The sequence below is a fragment of the Leuciscus leuciscus genome, assembly GCF_965113295.1.
Source record: "Leuciscus leuciscus genome assembly, contig: HAP1_SCAFFOLD_295, whole genome shotgun sequence".
Lineage (NCBI taxonomy): Eukaryota > Metazoa > Chordata > Actinopteri > Cypriniformes > Leuciscidae > Leuciscus > Leuciscus leuciscus.
This window is the reverse complement of record NW_028118432.1, coordinates 28865-49682: the sequence shown is the minus strand read 5'-3', so window position 1 is coordinate 49682 and position 20818 is coordinate 28865. Positions and strand designations below refer to the sequence as shown.

Genomic DNA, 20818 nt, shown 5'->3' with positions numbered 1-20818 from the left:
ATCTCACACACACACACACACACACACACACTCTCACACACATTATCACTCACACACACTCTCACACACACACACTCTCACACACACACACTCTCACACACATTATCACTCACACACACACACACACACACACACACACACACACACACACACACACTCTCACACACACACTCTCACACACACATTAGCACTCACACACATTAGCACTCACACACATTAGCACTCACACACATTAGCACTCACACACATTATCACCCACACACATTATCACTCACACACATTATCACTCACACACATTATCACTCACACACATTATCACTCACACACACTCTACACACACACACACACACACACACACACACACTCTCACACACACACTCTCACACACACACTCTCACACACACACTCTCACACACACACTCTCACACACACATTAGCACTCACACACATTAGCACTCACACACATTATCACTCACACACATTAGCACTCACACACATTAGCTGCATGTCTTTGGGTTGTGAGGGAAACCAACACAGTGAAAGCTCCAGGCTTCAGCTGGGACTCGAACCAGAAGAATGACAATATGCTGATTTGATTCAAATTAAAAGCCTCATTCAGATGGTAATTATAATATTAAATTGTGTTTATAATACATGTTAATATATCAAATTATCTAAATTCAAAATTTTAATATTCAAACTCCTGGAATTTAGTGAGAGCCATATAAACCTAATAAAATCCTTTAGTGACACACAGCAGTGGTCAAAACAGAGGCAATAAACTACTATTCTATTGATTTCTCCTAATAGAGCTGTTGACAACACACAACACAACCCTGGAGTTTGTTTAAAAACAAAAGGTCATTCGACACAGAATTTTCTTGAAGGACAAGGGTTAGGGGTTAGGGTTAGGGTTCCTAACCCAAGGGGGGAAAACAACAGTTTTTGATCCAGAAGGCAATTAAATCTCTACCGCCCATAAATGCTGAAATCATGTCGTTAAAGACATAACTACTACAGAAAACACCTAGCAACTTTAAACTCAGAAAAGTAGTCTAGGACACTTATAAGAAATACCATGGTGTGTGTTCAGGTTTGTGTGACAGAAACCGGCTGATCTGAAACATGAGCTCAGATATGATCTGTGTTGCTCAACAAGATGTGAAGAACAAACGGCTTCACGGCGGGTAAATGTTTCTTCCTCATACATGTTCTCCGTTTACTGGCCATAAGCAGGTGGGATTTTTGTGTCTCTACAAGAATTAATGAGGATATTTGATAGTTTTTTTCAGGTTGAGCTTTATTAAACACACAGTCTGTTCCTGGCATTCACACGTAATCATTTAACAATAGACCTAAATATCTTACAATTCTCACCAAGCCAGTTTGGCCTCCTTTCTTACAACATTTCACTTTCATGTTGATGCTAGGAAACAAGATATTTCACACAGGAGTTCTGGACGTTGTCTAATCTACCCAAATTTCCCCAGTTTCTGATAAATCAGTGGAGGGAATCTTTCTGAAGGCATCGGGACGTCAGGAGGCTTTTGGTACGTCTGATTCTTTCACAATCATGCCAGAGATTTGTCTTAGAAGGACGTAGGGTGAATTCAGGCAAACTGGGACAGTTTTTGCCATTGAAATGACTCCTGAATTTGAAAAAGAAAAATAACACCTTTGAACAAGCTGTTGTGAAATTTAAAGAAACATTTAGGGTTTATCATGATAATAAGACAAAATTCCATAGAGTATGTTCATAGACAAATCACAATGGACTGACTTAGTATCCTAAGTTTACAAAGATTATTCTCAGTGTCTAGCGATGGCTTGTGCCGTGATGAAGGCCAGTCTGTGGACTCTGATCGTCTGCATGCTTTCACTGCCTCACATCACTGCCGGATCCATTATCAGCGCAGCCGTCAATATTGAGTTGCTTGATCAGGACAGATCAGAACAGGTGAGATTCATTCATTACAACAACAATTTCAATCTTTGTCAAGATTTAAAGCCTCTGATTCAGGCCTCATTTATTTCCTCTCTTTATGGTTCACTATGGAATGTGAGTGGAGTGCTATATGTATAATCTATGATAATATCTGAATTTTAGTTTCTAAGACATGCGAGAAGACATTATGAAGTGAGGCAACATGGTGGCTAAAGATCACGCGTCTGGCAGATGCTGCGTGTGGTTCAATAAAGCCATTTATGTTTATATGGGATCATATATGTATGTCTAAACGAAAGTCATTAACTGTTGAATACCTAGTGGTAGGTATTGGGAGGGTATGGGTGGCTTTGGTGTGAGGGAGAGCTTTTGTACTTTCTTTGTTTTTTGTACCTTGTCTTTTGTTTGTCTGTAAGCTATGTATGTATACCTGTTATGTAAGTTTTTCTTTTCTTTTCTGAGGCCCCCTTGAAAACGAGATGTTACATCTCAAGGGGTTTCCTCTTAATAAATTTGAAAGACATGCGAGAAGACATTATGAAGTTAGGCAACATGGCGGCTAAAGATCACGCGTCTGGCAGATGCTGCGTGTGGTTCAATAAAGCCACCTTTTCTCATCAGAATCGACAACAAAATGTAATCTCCCAGTAAAACCCTTTCTATTAAATTGGACTGTAATGTTGTATATTTTAACAATATCGGTAGTATCATTGCGACATTGATATATTAAAGAAAGCAACGATGGCGTTTCCCCCCTGGTTTTGAGGAGTCAACACGCATTGTACTCTAAGATTCTAAATAATGGGAATGTAAAGTCAGCTTGTAGTAATCCAAACTTTGAATCAGGCTAAAACTGTCTGGGATACACGATGTAAAATGAAAGGATTGTTTGGCGGACATTTAAACATCCGGAGTATGACTCCTAAACGCGAACAACTTGAACATTTACTCTGTAATTCCAATATTGACTTTCTAGGATTATCAGAAACTTGGTTAAATTGTTCCTCCTCAGAGTCCATAGTAAATATGCCTGGATATAATGTTTTTAGAAAAGATCGGGAGCAGGGGAGGGGTGGAGGGGTTTTATTGTATGTAAAAAGCACTTTAAAATTTAATCAAATTGAATGGCCAAGTGAAGTTGGTCTTGAGTGTGTTGGTGTGGATATCTCACTTTCTGCCGTAATGTCTTCTATTTTAATTTGTAGGCCTATGTATCGTAAACCTTCAGCAAAGTTGGATTTTTATGACAAATTGAAACAACTTCTTAACCACTGTGATTTGAAAAAGGAAGTAATTATCATGAGAGATTTTAATATTAATTGGAATGAAAGGAAGGAAAGAAAATATTTAAAACAGATTTTTGACTATTTTAACTTTACACAACCAATAGAACAGCCTACTAGAATAACCCCTCACTCTAAAACTAGAATAGATCTTTTGTTTACAAATAAACCTGAAAGAAAACTTTTCAAGAAAACTAACAAAGCAACGCATTTTAAATTCATGTAAAACCACTGCTTATCGTGATATAGTCCCTAAAAATCAGCAACAAAATCTTGAAATAGCTTTAAAAGAGCTCGATTTGAGTGAAGTCCAGTGAGTTGAGTGAAGGGTTTGAGTTGAGTGAAGTCCTGTGAGTTGAGAGAAGGGTTTGAGTTGTTTACTAGAAGGGGACGGTTAACAAAAATAAAAGGGAACACGTTGCCCTGGGTTAACAATGAATGTAGGAAATTGATGAAGGATAGAGATCAGCTCCTTAAAAAATCACTGAATTCTGGTCTTTTAACTGATTGATATGAATACACTTCTGTGAGGAATAAAGTAATACAGACTTTACGAAAAGCTAAAGCCATTTTTTTTTATGAACATTATTGAGGGGTCAAAAGGGGATGGGAAAAAATCTGGCAAACCATTAATAAAATAGCAGGAAAACAAAAGAACATTGATAAAAGTTTTGAACTTAAAATTAACAACATTTTAGTAAATTATTCTTTAACTATAGCCACTAATTTTAATGCACATTTTATGAATTCAGTTGATGAATTAACCCAGCTTTTTACCATAAAAGACAATGGTAAAAAAGTAGTAAATATTATTGATGCTTTAAAAAGCTCCAAAGCAAAGGACGCCTATGGGCTTGATACAACATTTTAAAAATCGAATAAAGATTCTTTAGTATGCCCAATAACACACATGGTAAACTTGTCCTTCTGCTTGGAAGGTGGCAAAAGTTGTCCCAATTTACAGATCTGGAGATAATTAAAAATTTAACAATTATAGGCCAATTAGTATACTTCCTATTATATCTAAGGTAGCAGAAAAATGAGTAGCTAATCTTTTGACTAATCATCTAAACAAGGGCTTTATTTCTTTACATCCAATGCTATTTGGTTTTCGCAGTAATTATTCAACAGATTCAGCAAACTGTTTGTTTGTTGAGAAAGTGAAATGCTTATTAGATAAGAATGCGTGTGTTGGTGCTGTCTTTTTAGATCTAAAGAATGCATTTGACACAGTTTAAATAAAAGCACCTGATGGTCAACAAACAAATTTAAATTTTTCAGATGAAGCAATACTTTGGATGAAATCTTATCTTTTAAATAGGAAACAATGTGTATGTATTGATGGTATCAAATCTTCTTACATTGCTTGCCCCAAGGGGGTTCCACAAGGTTCTATTTTAGGACCAATTCTATTTTCACTTTATATCAATGATTTACCTGGAGTATGTAAAGATGTAAATGTTCAGATGTATGCAGATGATGTAGTAATTTTTACCCATGCTAAGAATTTTGAAAAAGCCTTGATTACTTTGACTTCTGCTATGACCAATATACAGGATTGGCTTCCCAGGACTGGGTTAGTATTGAACACAAAAAACCTGTGTGTACGATGTTTTCAAAACTGTTAGTAGAGTTGGCACATTCAAATGTATTTCTGAGAGGAGAGGAGCTTGAAGTTGTTAAAGAGTTTATGTTTCTTGGGGTTACTTTGGATTCTACTCTTACTTTTAAAAGCCATGTAAAAAAGTTGTCTAATATTGTAAAATTTAATTTAAAGAATTTTAAGTACATGAGGCCCTTCTTGACAGTTGGTGCTGCAAGGTTGTATTTATATTCAATGATTTTTTCACATATCCAGTATTGTTTCAATAGTTGGTCATTCACATGTGACACAACTCTAAAGTTTATAGAAACACTGTATAAGAAGGCGATAAAAGTGTTGGATAAAAAACCCTCTCATTTCATCACTGTAAAATTCAAAAAAAACATAATTTGAGTTTTGAAAATTGTAAAAATGTCAATTATGCATGTTTGATTTATAAGGTCTGGCATGGGCTTGTTGAAAGAATTTATGAAACAGAGGACAGATTGTGGTATTGGTACCAGGTCTGTCATTAGAGGAGATTGTGAAGTACCATATAGGCGAAGATCTTTTGGTCAGAAAGTATTATCTGTGATAGGGAGCAAATATTATAATAGTTTACCACAGTCAATAAGATAATGTTCTACTCATCACACTTTTAAAGAGCAACTAAAGAAGTAGCTTATGACAAATCAGGTGTGTAAACATTTTTCTTAGTAATTTTATGAATGTGTTTTGGGTATTGTTTTTTTGTAGTGTTGTGTGCTGAGTATTAGTTTTTGTGTGTTCCTGCCTAGGGACTGCGGACGTAAATTAGCAATGTTGCTATAATCCGGCTTGTTTACATTGTGTATTTTGTGCAAATGTTTATTAACATGCTTTGTCCCCTATCAAATAAAAACAAACAGAGACATGCAACATCGCTGATATTCTGGGAAACCATGCCAATGTAATATTGTTTATTATATGATGTAAATAAGAGGGGAAATCATCCAGGGGATTTTTTTTAACCTTGAATTCTTACTGCATTCCAAAAGGATACATCAGAGTGAAAGCATGCAGTCTTTGATTGCTTTTTGTACATCGAGTAACACTTCAGTTTCAGAGGCAAAACAGGGGTGTTTCGTTACTAAATGAATCTGTGTTTGAACAAATCTGTTGACTCTCTCCTTAAGACAGTGACTAACGCCACTTAAAAGCAATTTTAATTTTAGTTTAATATTTAAAGTATGAGTTTTATATTTATGTATTTACATTTTTATTTTTAAAACATTCATCTTATAGCGTTATTGATGTAAGTGTTGCTGCATTAAATAAAGTATATAAAAAACACTTTTAGATGCAAGTTTGGTTTTCAGAATTCACCATGAAAACCTAAATATTGTTGGCATACAGGGTAATCTTATGTTGGTTATTTGCTACCGTTAACCCACAAATATTAATATTTGTTCTTATAGCTTCTGCCAACGGTTGGATCACCAAGGCGAGTAAAAGACTCTGAAGACTCCTCTCCTAACCCTGAGTGTAGAGGAGCGACAGGCATTAGTGAGCGTGGCAGACAGAACTTCATTAAACAGTAGCTTGATCCATTTTAATAAATTGTTCACCAAGACCGACAGCAAGTTTTAACCACGTTGAAATTTTAAAGGGTCTTAGAGTTTCACGTGCCGAATATGATACGGGAGGTTTATAGGGTTAAAGTGCGGTGTCTCTGCCTGCAGGTCAGGGCTCATTACAGTCTGGTGTCCACTCTGCCCTGTCCAGCCCTGGATGACGTGTGTAATGAAGTGAACTGCCTCGATCAGCTCAGCTCTTCTCCGGTGAAAGGAGTTTTTCCTTCTCCCGGCTGGTGCCTCCGTCAGTGGCAGAAAACCATCCCTCAAAACTACACCTCTACTCTTCAGCTCGGGTTTGTGATTACAGACTGTCCAAGTAAATGACCTGTGGAGTGAATAAAATATAATATCTTGTGTTCACTCTTTAGATATGATGGAGCTGTGTCACTATATTCAAGAGCAGATCTGTCTGTTAGATCGGACACTAACAGCATTAACCAGCCTCCATATGTGTCGCTGCCTCCTCCAGTCAGGTAAAGCCCAGCAAACACACTTCAGAAATGCACATAGAAAACATACTGTATGTTTGAAACATGTATCTCTGTATACCAGGATAAGAGCTGGTTGTCCTCAGGAAATCCCGGTAAATGTGATGGATTTGGATGGAGATGAGATTCGCTGTCATTATGAGAAGAATGGCCTTGGTGAATTTATGCGCCTTAATGAAGTCAGTCATCTTTACCTTTAAATTTCAGTTCAATTAAATAGTTACAAGTGTTTTTTTTTTTATTTGCAAGTTATTATATTGTTTCTTCCAAACACCCATGTGTTTAACCCTGAAAGGAGACGTGTACACTATTGTATGAAGGCGGAGGGTATTTGGGTCAGTATTCAGTACAGATCGTGGTGGAGGATTTTCCTTCGTCTGTGAAGAACCAGATTCACAACGAGGCAAAGCCTTTCTCCACTGTATCTGTGCATCTCTTAATAACAGGTTAGCATTTCATCTCAGTCTTCACAATGAACTAATGAATTACAGTACTATTTTTTGAAGCCTTCAAAATAAACACATTCAACAACATAATTACTGAAAAATATCAGTGCTATGGGCAAAACTACTGCATATATACAGTATACCAATCAAGTATTTTATAGTAATAGTACAAAATAATAGAAGGTATGAAATAATTCCTTTGCTTCCATAACACAAATGAAGTATTGATATTGAAAATCGATAGAAATGTAATATATTCAAATTTATGTCAAATAAAAAATGGAGTATTTTCCTAGATTCCAGCTCTGAACTCTGAACTTCATTAATCAGCACTGAAGATGTTCCTATGTATGCCAACACTTGCATTACAGCTTAAGCCTTAAGGATCAAAAGGTTTTTACATGTAAAATATATAGATATAACATTAGATAATATAGTTAGATTTGTGTATGTACACAAGCATAAACTGTTTTTGCTCACCAGCCACTGTGGCTAGTGGTTTTCCAAAGTTACGAGCCTCTCAGCATTTTCACTGGCCACAATTTAGACATCGATACCATAAGGAAAAACTGCCATATAGATCTTTTTAATATTATCTCATAATTTGGAATCCGTTATATAAGGCTGCTGTCATTTTAAGGCCTGACGCACGGACCCATTATACTGTTTTATATAGCCAAAATACTTTATGTACGCAAACTTTGGTTGTGAGCTCAAAATCTGGGGGAATGAGTAATATTAGGCTCAATACGTGCAATCCCACGCTGAAATTCAAGCCCTGTAACACCAACAATATTCATCCGGTCCAAACGAAAGGAGTGAGTGAGGGAACGCGGGTTTGTGTGTCACTCGCTGTCGGAGAGATTAGAGAGCGAGAACACACAGCTAGTATTGTGTATCCTGCGGAAGAGTTTCAGATATTTCTGTATCGATATGTATCGAAAAATCTATATTTTTGACAACACCACACGGCACTTAATCTATTATTTCAGATGCCTTTTTAAAAGACTACAATTTTAAACCGTATATTATATAAAATAAAAAAATTCAAGTGGCTAGTAGGGGTGACTGTTAATGTCAAGCCCTGTACACAAGTAAGAAGACAGATAAGATAGGGCTGAACCATGCACATTTGTAGGCAGTTTTACTGTGTGTTACTATAGATTTCTTGGTTATGTGTTATTGCAGTTGAAGTCGGAGGCGACTGCTCCACTGTGCCAGAGTTCACAGGAGTAAGTCCAGCAGGGGGCGCTGTGATCCACGTCCTGCCCTTTGGAGAAGTCCATCTCAATATTACTGTGGACTCAAGGTACGCAGACAGGACAGTTATATTTGGACATTATATTTGAGTACTGTTTCATGCTCATATCGATTTACCGAAAATACTAATTTCATTAGAAAGGAATGTCATCCTTATTTCAAATGCTTAGCCAAAAATGAAAATTTAGTCATTTACTCGACCTCCTGTTGTCCAAACCTGTATGAATATCTTTCTTCTGCAGAACACAAAAACATCAAAAGACATTTTGAAGTACAGTTGGAGTGAAACCTAGAGGTCTTCTTGAATTGGCCCTAATCACTTCTTTCTTAAACCATCTATAAATTCATTCTTAAAAAAGAAAATCCTGATCCAGTAAAATTAGTCTGACATGACAGAATATTTTTTTCACCTGACTGGACCCTAATGTAAATGTCAGTGATATCTGCAGATGTGCTGCTGTCTGGGACGAGTGCTTAATCTTCTACAGTTGTGACTAAAAATACTCATAATTTGGCCAGTGTCAGAAACAGCCACCAATGTGCCCTATGGACCTGGGAACTTCTGGTCCTCTGGTTCTCTGGTTCAGGTCTGTCTCTGTAGCCTCACATATTCATCAAATATGTCAGAGTGGCACCATTACAACACATTACTTTCCTAGTCATGGTGCTCAACTGCACTCGCAGCAAAGCTTACTGGCCACAAACTTCCACACGCCTCTGCACTTGCTGTGATAGATATCCTATTCAAGCTCATCAGTGCTGTCTCTGTCCAGCCATGATCCAGGCTAGATTTATTTTTCAGTGGAAGACACTTTCAGGAAACAGCGTCTTCACTCGGAATCCCTTTAGATCTCTTTGCACTTTGCAATGATGGAATTTCCTACCTTTCTTCTGTACTTCAATGTATGAATTTCTTCTTTCTTCAATGTCTGTACACTAGACATTGTAGTGTGTAGTTATTTATTTTTGCAATTCTGTTTGGTGAAGCCAAAAATGCCACAGTTCTGTTTGATTATATGTAAGTATAATTAGTACTGTTATGAGTAAAGGGAGAGAAGCTTGAAGATAGTTTCAAGCACCATAATAATTAGTCACTGATCTTTTTTTTTTTTTTTTGTCATTGTATCAGTTGATTTATGTTTTATTTTATTTTTGTCGTTGCAGTGTGTCTGAAATTGCTGTGATTGGCCCACCGGGACTCTTCATCTCCCCAATGGAAACAGGCAGGAGTTCGCAGAGCTCGGTCACACTGTCCTGGGTCAGAGGTCCTAATCAGTTTGCTCATCTGCTGTCCATTTGTTTTGCTGCAAATACTCAGAGGTAGCAAGGAGATCACGGAGTCCTCCTGAATACTTCCTAAAACCAGTTCACGGTTGACAACTCAGTTAAAACTCTCTTCTGTTTGTTTCACAGCCTGCAGTCTCGCATCAGGTGTATATGGCTACAACAAAGTAAGGCTGATGTACTCCATGTTTTCCTGGTGGTATTTAAAAAAACTAGCGATAGGAGGTCATATGCCTATAATCTATATTAATCTAGTATCACTCTCTTTCAGCACAAACAGATCCTTTGCCTCCAGGAACAGGTAATAATTCATTTGTTTGCATGGCAGCACTATAATATTCCACAATTGTTTCAGCCTGTACTGCTAAAGACAAGTCACCTTTATTTATATAGCGCTTTATTCAATACAGACTCCAGTCGTTTTGTAGATACTGTACACCTCAGGTGTTGTAGTATTCCTTATCTAATACATACAGTAACACTGACAGACATCCATAAGGAAATTGGCAACAACTAACCCTTCATTAAAGAGCACATGGACACTAAACTGTCACACAGCAAAAAACACTGGAATCAAAACATAATATTGCACTGTCCTGCTTTTATCAGTGTATACGTCACAATACACTACAGACGTGCTCTCTATTTCTGATTTTTGACAGATAAAAAATGTGACCTGCAGCAAATGATGTTCATTGTTTCCATAGTGGATTGATGATCTTTCTTAAATCTTTTTGCATTCTGTTTTTATTTTTCATTGATTCGTGTGTACAGCTTTCTTTCTGTCATAGAAAAATGCAACATTTTATGTGAACAGAACCATAGACTAAAACCTGAACTCATCAATCTATTTTATTTACCCTTTGTTTTCATTCATACTAAATCCGCCTATCTAATCCAGTCATCCTCAGAAAACCAAATATCCATTTCCTACCGTCCACACTCTCTCCATACTCCAATAAACTTTTTACTGTATTATCTACCCGTCCTATTTTTTTAACTGTGTTATCATTTCTTGTCTTTCCTGAGTAAATTTCCTGCATGTTGTAAGAATATGTTCTACTGTTTCAGCCTCCTGACATTGTTCACACATTCCTGTAGGATGTTTTCCTGTAATTAAAAGTGTGCCGTTAAGATTGCTATGCCCAATTCTCAGCCTGCTTATTATCACCTGCTCTTTCCTCTTTGTTCCCCTACTTCTTGATATACCTACTTTGCTTTGGAAGTCCAAAGTAGTCGATTGTCGAGTTCACGCGCGTGATCATAGGTAACTAAACATATGCGCGTGAACTCGACAATCGACTACTTTGGACTTCAACCGAAAACAGGGTGTAAATACAGGTATGAGCGCTGGCCGAATTAACTTAATTTTTCTTCATATCTTTCACATCTACTGCAGTCAGATTCACCTGTGTTAACTCTAAAGGAATCACTCACATTGGCTGGGCACTTGTAATGACACATCAAGGATGTTAAGAGGGTAAAAGCAGGTTTAAAATATGCCCCATTGAAGTCAACAGAGTGTAAATTTGAAAAAGAGGATAACACGGTGTAGGCAACACCGATTTTTGTCGTTGTGCTCTGTATTGACAGCACTCCAAATTTACAAAAAAATGAGCTCAATGTTAAAATTGACCGGAGTTCTCCTTTAAGTTCTGTCAGTCCTGGTCCGATCTCAGTCTTATTTAGTGTGTGTTGCTACCTGTTCTGCTGTCCTGTGTATAATTACTAATAAACTTTCGTTGTGGAATTTTATCCTCGTTTCCGTCTGCCTTCCTGCAACCCACCGTGACACTCACCCTCATTTTGTTCCAAATGTAAGAATATTTCTCATGTCTATTTGCCTGTTAGAGTTGAAATGCAAGGAGCGGGAGCTTCAGATGTCTCTAGTGCTGCCCATGTCCTTCCTGGAGAATCTTCATGTCTCTGACCTCCAGCTGAATGATCCGGCATGCCCAGTGTCTTACAACACAACACATGTGACCACCACCTTCTCTCTGACGGGCTGTGGAACCAAGAGAATGGTAGGAAATGTTCTCACTTGGTAGATAGAGGTAGTTATTAGTGTCTTTGTATTTCTAGCAATAACGGTTAGGGTTTATCTTTATCTAACTTTATCCAGTATATTTTTTTTCTTTGTACATTTATCTTTGTAAATGCACTGAGCTGTTGGATGAAAACACGTCAGAGTTCTAAACCAACTTGGGATTTTTTTTTTTTTTTGTGGTTATCCCAAAAATGAAAAATCTGCCATTTGTGCACTACCATGTTGTTACAATTTATTTTATTTTTTTTGCTGCAACTCATAATGTAATAACTGCACATAATGTAATAAGTATTGAATTAATATAATACAATGTTCATAATTTAATGTTATATTTTTCACAACATAATAGGGAAATTTCTAGGAGAACTTTATTACATAATGAACACACTGTAGCAACTGTCAAAAGTTAACAATGTGATAAATGCACATAATGTCTAAGCAAAATATGTTTATAATATACTGTTTGGTTTTTTTATTACAATCACTAGGACCAATTTCTCGATACCTTTTTCAAAACTCTTCACACAGTGATCACAACATCAGTCTATGTGGGATAAACTGAGGATCATTTATCATTGCTTTGGCAAAAAAAAAAAAAAAAAAAAAGCAAAGACGACATCTTTAGAATTACACGAATTATTTTACACAATCAACACCAAAACTCTAGGAATCTACATGCCAATCTACACATGATTACATACTCCTTTCGTTTTGTATTAAATTAGGTTTTGAACTTAAAACAGCAATTTGCTACATTTCTACACTAATACAATATTGAAATATTATCCATATCTAAAAAAAAAATCAAATACTATCAAAGCAATTAGATGTAGAAGAACACCTACACAAGTGTTAGTCTTTCAGTTTCATTACCATCTATAAAAAAAACATGGTCCATGTAACAAACTGCAGTGAATTCTTAACAGCAGTGAGTGTCATGCTTGTTTCGTAAAGAAATGTTACAGAAGAAAACATTGAATAACGAGTGTTCCCTTTCGATATGGTTCACTCACATTGCGCCAGTTTTTAACTCATGCTTATGGGGGAAAACTCCTGTTTTCTCAGAATCCTGAAGCCTGATTGGTTCACGTCTGTGCAAGTGCACAGACAAATGGCATATAAGCCCGCCGAAATGGAAGGGGTCGGCTGCCTATATAAGCCACAGAAATGTGAGATCTCGTGAGAATCTTTCTCCTTCAGCGCGAAGATCATCTCGCTGCTCCGAAGAAGACTGAAGCCTCTCTACTCGCCTCTTCCCGGCGTCGACGAGCCTCGCAGTGAATTAAACGTTCTTTAAGCAAGCTGACCAAGCGTTTTCCCCTGCGGTTCACCAGCCCACTCTGGATGAGCTCTGAGTGCATCACTTGCCTGGGCTTCACCCACGCTGAGGCGGCGCTTCTGGATTCCAGCTGCCCGCACCGGGAGAAGCCGAACCTGGCCCTGCTACGTTCCTACTTCTCCTTCCCCTCTTGAGCCGAGGCGAAAGAAGAAATGATGCCGCCAAGCTGAGCAGCGAAGCGGAAGAAAGCCCAGTGCCCGCATGTCTTGCTCTCCCCTTACTTTGAAGAGTCCCCTGTGTTCTTCACCCACGAGGATCAACAAACCTCATCTGGCGCGAGTGGCATGATCTCATTCGGCGGATCTGAGGAAGAACTGGACTCGATGTCTCTGGCTGCCTCTGACTGTGAAGTGTTGATGTCAGCCTCGCATGGACTCACTAAAGCTGTTGAAGAGCTAGGCAAGGACTGGTAGGCCCCAGAAGAGCCCACCCGCAGCCAACTCGATGAATGGGTCCTGCTGCCAGAGCTCAACCAGCGCCCAGCCCAGTGCTTCCCGGAGGTCCATCAGGAACACACAAAGACATGGCGCTCCCACTACTCGTCACGCATCCATTCTTCTTCTTCGGCTGCTCTCTCCACGGTTCTGGCTCATCTCTGCCCGCCCACAGCTATCAGGCCGAAGACTAAGCCCTCCGATCCTTCTAAGCTCTGCAGGACAACGTCAGCACTTTCCTCCAAAGCGTTCTCTGCTGACGGACAGGCGCTACACACCATGGCGTTACTCCAGGTTTGCCAGAGCAAACTTCTGCACCGAATGGATGAGTCTGGACCTTATTTTGCTATGTTTAAAGAGAATGATTTGGCTCTGTGCGCTACTAAGCCACCGCCCAAACCATCGGCCACGCCACAGCCAGTCTAGTAGTGCTGGAGCGTCACTTATGGCTCAATCTCACTGTGATTAAGGACGCTGACAGGACGGCTCTTTTAGATTCCCCTGTTTTCCCGTCTGGCTTATTCAGCTCCATGGTAGGCGGCTTTGCGGAGCGTTACATCGAGGCCCAGAAGTCATCGCAGGTTATGCGTCACTTCTTGCCTAAAAGAGCCAGCTCCACCACTGCCTTTAGTCACTCCAAGATGGCCCCGCCGACCCAGGCCAGCTTCACAACCCAGCAGCGACCCAGGCCAGCCTCAGCGACCCAGGCCAGCCTCAGCTTCAGCGACCCAGGCCAGCCTCAGCTTCATGACCCAGTAGCGACCCAGGCCAGCCTCAGCTTCAGCGACCCAGGCCAGCCTCAGCTTCAGCGACCCAGGCCAGCCTCAGCTTCAGCGACCCAGGCCAGCCTCAGCTTCATGACCCAGCGACCTGACCCAGGCCAGCCTCAGCTTCAGCGACCCAGGCCAGCCTCAGCTTCAGCGACCCAGGCCAGCCCCAGCTTCATGACCCAGCAGCGACCCAGGCCAGCCTCAGCTTCAGCGACCCAGGCCAGCTTCAGCTTCAGCGAACCAGACCAGCTTCAGCTTCAGCGACCTGACCCAGGCCAGCCTCAGCTTCAGCGACCCAGGCCAGCTTCAGCTTCAGCGACCCAGGCCGGCTTCACAACCCAGCAGCGACTCAGGCCAGCTTCACGACCCAGGCCAGCTTCACAACACAAGCCAGCTTCAGCTTCAGCGACCCAGGTCAGCTTCACGACCCAGCAGCGACCCAGGCCAGCTTCAGCTTCAGCGACCCAGGCCAGCTTCGCGACCCAGCAGCGACCCAGGCCAGCTTCAGCTTCAGCGACCCAGGCCAGCTTCACGACCCAGCAGCGACCCAGGCCAGCTTCAGCAACCCAGGCCAGCCCCAGTCGAAAGCAGAGCCGGAAGTCAAGTCACACCTCCGCCCGGCAAAATGCTACCCATTTTATGAGTGACAAATTGTGTTTGTTGGGTGGAAGAATAAGTTGATTTTGAGAAAATTTTTTTGAGAAATAAGCATATATATATATATATATATATATATATATATATATATATATATATATATATGCTTATTTTCTGAACAAAAACCCAATGCACATTTTGTGATTATGACCTGCTCCATCATTTTGAGTTGCTTTTCTTTTCTTTAACTTAACTAACCCTAACGTACATCATGAACATTTTATTACATAATTTACTTTATAATGTACGACGTGGTTTTTTATTGAAGCGCACGACTCAGTAAATAACTCAAAAACCGTTTTTAATCCAATAATCCACAAAGGTACAGGAAAATTGCAGGAGAAATAATAAAACATCTACTAAACGTAGACTTTTGCACACACGATACTGAACAAGGAACTGAAAAAAACAACAAAAAAAACCAAATATACAAACGTAAATGAGGGAACTAAACAGGAACAGCTTAATGATTAACTGAGTTTCCAAGGAAACAAACTGGCACATACATAGAAACGAGGTCAACTTAATATGACAGGGAACAGGAACAGAACCGAACCAAACCAGAACAAAACATAATCCTGACAATTACATTATATCACAACTTAAAATGTAGGTAGATCAATCAAAACAGCCCACATTCTAAATGGACATTGAACAACCAAAGAAATATCAGCAGGTAAATGCCCAGTACAATTTTACGAAATAAATTTAAAAGAAAAAATGACAGAAAAACAAATTACCAAAAAATATGTTTATATATTTCTTGGAGTACAGCAGAGAAATTAAAATCTTAAAGGAGTCATGACCTCGTGTTACCTTGGATACCCAACGCTCTATTATAGTCTTTCAGGCACTTCTAAAAAAAAAAAGTGGAAAAAAAATAAACACAGAGCTCCTCAGACCCTTATTTCTGAAGGCATTATTGTATCGCGAGATCTGATGCGATATTTTGGCTGTCGTGGACGGTCATTATAATAATGCAAATGAGGGGCGCGTTGATTGGTGGCAGGAAGGAGGGGGGTTGACACCGCAGGTAACGCTTTACATATCATTCCAAAATGACATGGCGCAAGTTGTGAATGAACCCGACCTGGCCGCGACCGGCTTCCCGGCCAGTGTATAAGTATGAGGCGCCGTTTAGGGCTTAAATCAAACTTCATTCACGCACACATATATGAAACACGCTTGCATACATATATACTAAGTAGTCACACATACATGTATATGAACTCTCCATGCACATACTCATATGAGACGCGAGCACACACACACAAACTCGCGCACATACTCATATAAGACGCGAGCACACACACACACAAACTAGACGGCGCCTCATATATAAGCGTTAGGCAATCAATATACAATAGCCGAATTCATGATGATCTCAGTCATTTGTTGTTTGCAAAGTAACGTTAGCAGCCATTCCCCATGTTTACCTCGAAGCTAATACTCCCGCTAGCATACAATAGCCGCATTAGCAGTTAGCTGCTGTTTGTTACACACAGTAGAGCAATAAAAACACATTCTTACCGTTTCAATTGCAGGCAAGTCTCTGATTGTTGAAAATGGCCCCTTTTTCCCGAGCTTCGATGCCAACTTCCCCTGATATTGCCCCAAATTTGTGAAGGATTCCGGCGTACAATGTTTAGCACAGCACAGACACCTAACGTTAAGCCAGTGGGAAGGGTTGTAGGAACCGCGTCATTAAAAATGAATTTAATCCACTGGTCCCTGACAGCTTGGTCCGTTCTTGGTAGAGAAAACACATTTACATGTTGATTCTGGCAGTCAACAACAGAGCAACTCACGTGTGCACTACGTTTCTGCATCTTTCTCGACTGAACTGAATATGAGGGGGAGAGGGGCGGGCTTCCTGCGGCAGGTCTGCGGTGTCCATATATGGTATATCTTGCCCCGTCATGACGTCAAGTCGGGGCTGAAATTAAAATCTCGTATTTGAGTGCGCGTGCACGCGCGCTGGTTTACGAATCCTGGGGTAAACAAACGCTTCACTTTTAAATATCGGCTTCCCGGCCAGTGTATAATCGTTAGGTAATCATAACATACATTGATTCTCGTGGAAAAGTGAAAATTGCAGGTCATGACTCCTTTAAAGAATGATGAGAGTTAAAGAAATTATAGGAACGACATAAGGTGTGAGTGGTGCTTCTTTTAAATATTTAATTTTAATTTCATTTGATTTCATTGATATGTCATCTTTGATATTTTTCAGCATTTAGGTTCAGAATTGCTGTACACCAACACTTTACGCAGCATCAATCCTAACTCCACTATAAGCCGTGTTGCCACTCTCATTCTCCCACTCGCCTGCCGGATTCCCGGCCAACGAGCCAAAGCTCCAGCTTTTAAAATCTCCATACCATCAGACGTGGAGACGTTTGGTGCAGTGTCCTTCTGGATTGAGTTCTACTTCCCCGGAGAGGGCCCTATGGCCGCTGAGACGCGTCTGCCGCGCATGCGCAGTTTGCGATCGGTGCGTGCGGCTCAAGAGCTGCGGTCTACAGGCAGGATGGAGACGCTGGACCTGCATGTGTTTTCCAACTGCTCACTGGACCGTGCTGAGCTCATGGTGGGCAGTTGTGTTGAGTCAGACACACAAGACTTTGTAAACACGCGACCTCTGCTGAACCACGGGTTAGTATCAACATTAGCCCTGACAAAGACTGAGTCTGTTACTCAAACTACTTCTACTGCTAAAAGTTATTAGTGTTGGTTATTTTAACAAGTGCTCAGAATGAGTGACCCAAAAATATCATAAGGACTTACTTTAGGCCTGTATGCAACCACCCACAACACCCTAAAAGGCACATAGCAGCACACTAAAAAACACACTTAGAAACCTTTTGCAACTGCATAGCAACACCCTAACCACCCTATTAATGTGGCAGCCCCTGGACCAGCAGCACTCACTCATTTTCTTCTTCCACCCAAAACACTGACATGTTTCCTGTCCTGTGCCATTTGTGCTATAGATATGAATATTAAAAATAATGTGGCTTGTTGAGGAGAGATAGATGTGCAGTTTTGATGATAGTAATGATTTACACAGTTTGTTTACTACTTACTATTTACCTGAGCATTCAGTATTGTGCAATATAGCATACAGAAGGTGAGGGACATTTTGGGGGGAAAGAAGTGCTACATTTTATCATTTAAACATGTGACTTTTCATGAAAATTCTATAATCCAAGATGGCCGCCACCATATGACATCATAATATGCAAATTAGATGGGAAAATGTAATCCCTACATAAACTTTGGGTCATCCTTAATATTTCTCTAATTTACAGAAAGTCTCTATCTTTTATCACTTTTAAGATATAGCCTTTTGAAATTAAGATGTCAAAATCGAACGTTTTAGGAAAAAACCTCTGGCGCCTAAAGGGTTAATCTCATTTACACTGACTTACACTGATGGCATTCAGTCTCAGGGCCCTATCTCGCACCCAGCGCAATTAACTTTGTACCCGCATGTATCATTCCTATTTTGCACCCGACGCACAGCGGAATTTTCCCTCCACAGACGCACGTCGGTAAATTAGGGAATGAACTTGCGCTCCCGGAGGCAGTTCTGTGAAAAGAGGAGGCGTGTTCCAGCGCAAACGTTCCCTGGTGCTATTTTGCAGTTCCAGAAAACAATTTGCGTTCAGATGCTATTTTTAGGGTGCATGTTTGGCCATAATGTAGCGTGTGCACAACGCACATACACTTTGCTTCTCTCATCTAAACCATACATAATTACAAGGAAAAATATTCCACATGAGGGAAATCATTGTGGTGTCCATGAAGATGTGAAAAAATAGGCAAAAATCTAGCTTACACATTTACCAAAATTATACGCCTGTTTAACCGAAGCTAATTTGGGTGTGTTTCTCCATCCCCATACAATGTCACTTCTCTGTTTTACGGCCCTGACGAGAACGTCGGTCTCCTCGGCTGTGAACCGCTCCTGGCATGCGCCTGGCAAATCTGCCGTTATAATAGCCATCCGCCATGGAACAAGCGCGCCTGCTATTAAAGGGAATGTGAGATGATGCCCTGATTGGTTTTTCACGTTACGCCCAAACCACACCTATGAGTAATGTAGCTACTTCAGACCAAACCATTTTAGATTTGCGTCGAGATCCGCCCACAAAGTTAATTGCATTTCGCGTTTGATACTTGCGTTTCAGATTGTTAAAATAGGGCCCTCAGTCTCAATCTCTAAGCAACACAATATAATAAACACATGATTGTAACATAGATTTTAAAGTGTAATTGTAGAAAGCTAAATTATAGTTTATTTTATAGACATAGAGATTCAGGGCACCTCTAATTCTTACTCAGTAGTTTTTGTGATATAATTGGTGGAATCTCAAATGAAGATAATTCAGATTCAATAGCCACTCCCTTAAATGTCTCATCTTGTTTCATGTACTTCATGTTTTTTTTCATGCCTTTCTCTTTCCATCATAAATCTGTTCACCCAGCTCTCTGTCTTTCAGCTGTGCACCTGGAAATGGAACCTTTGAGATCTTGACGTCAACTTCGACTGTTCGAATTTACCGCTTGGATCTCAGTTCTCTGAGAGTAATGGGAGACACTGTATGTTTATCTGTGTTCTCAATATGCTTGATAACCTCTTTATGTACATTCTATGTACAGGTGTATCCTTCTTGTATGTCTGTTGTTAAACTCTGTTCATTTGTCTGTTTAGATGTATGTTGAGTGTCTAGTGCAACTTTGTGTTACCACCAAACAAACCCAGAGATGTCCTGATCCATGTACGGAAACGACAGACAAGACTATAGTAAACAGCATTCTGACCCACAACTACACTATCCGTTCAGGGCCTGTTAGACTCATAAAAGCCACAGAAACCAGCACTACAACCGCTAACCCAGTTGCTCAGCCCTCCATTAACCAGGTCGCTGCAGCCTCTTCTTCTCACAGTAAGTGTTTTACACGCCAATATCGGTATAGTGCACATAGCTGTGTTCAAAGCCTGACACAGCACATATCAAAGTATGTTTGTTCTTCTCTGTTTCAGCTCTGGAAAGAGGTGCATTCTGGGTAGTTGCTGTGTCATTGGCTGTGCTGCTTCTTCAGGTCATGGAGAACTTTGTTGAGCAGTTCATCACTGACTAATCAAAATCATCTTATTTTATCTTTTTTAACCACCACTACAATGTTTCTTTATATACCCTTTAGTCATGGAAAAAGCACTTATTGTAGGATAACGTACTTCATACTTTTACTCTCATCCACAAATTGTGTGATAGCATCAAGAAACACATCAACACCTCTTCCAATCTTTTAATTTTGACCAACTATAACAACATTATGTAATTTCATCAAATGATACTTTTATTAACAATAAAGAAATCAGTAGTTCAGTAAAGAATGACAATTCTTGCATTTATTCACCCTCATGTTTTTCCAAACCCATATGAAGGAATAAAAATGGAGAGATTTATCAGAATGTTTACACTGTTCTTTTTCATGTGATATAATGAAAGCAGACAGTAACCAGGGGCTGTTATTCACCATATAGTATCATAAATATAGTGCCTAACTTGTGCACTATAGGATTTGTATGATGAACAGCCCAAAATGTAGGCCTCTTCCATTAATGAGAATAATTTTCAATAATTTTTTTAAAGCAGT

The 20818-nt window shown here is 39.8% G+C and overlaps 1 protein-coding gene across 1 annotated transcript; it reads left to right on the top strand.

The window, feature by feature from the left end:
- Positions 1–1225: 1225 nt before the first annotated feature.
- Positions 1226–20561, top strand: LOC309491502 (uncharacterized protein). Its single transcript, XM_082190556.1, has 16 exons — positions 1226–1335; positions 1431–1550; positions 1814–1957; positions 6532–6719; positions 6795–6899; positions 6979–7093; positions 7210–7360; positions 8549–8669; positions 9785–9940; positions 10034–10071; positions 10176–10205; positions 11756–11928; positions 17385–17806; positions 19657–19756; positions 19869–20103; positions 20202–20561. Exons 3-16 carry the CDS (start codon positions 1823–1825, stop codon positions 20297–20299), a joined length of 2067 nt encoding a protein of 688 aa, XP_082046682.1. The 5' UTR covers positions 1226–1335; positions 1431–1550; positions 1814–1822; the 3' UTR covers positions 20300–20561.
- The last annotated feature ends 257 nt before the right edge of the window (positions 20562–20818 follow it).

Excerpts from the sequence above, each read along its gene's own strand:
- LOC309491502 (XM_082190556.1), top strand. The coding sequence starts at position 1,823 with ATGGCTTGTGCCGTGATGAAGGCCAGTCTGTGGACTCTGATCGTCTGC. Across the intron at positions 1,958-6,531 it reads ATCAGGACAGATCAGAACAG|GTCAGGGCTCATTACAGTCT; the intron begins GTGAGATTCATT and ends CTCTGCCTGCAG. Across the intron at positions 9,941-10,033 it reads TTTGCTGCAAATACTCAGAG|CCTGCAGTCTCGCATCAGGT; the intron begins GTAGCAAGGAGA and ends TTTGTTTCACAG.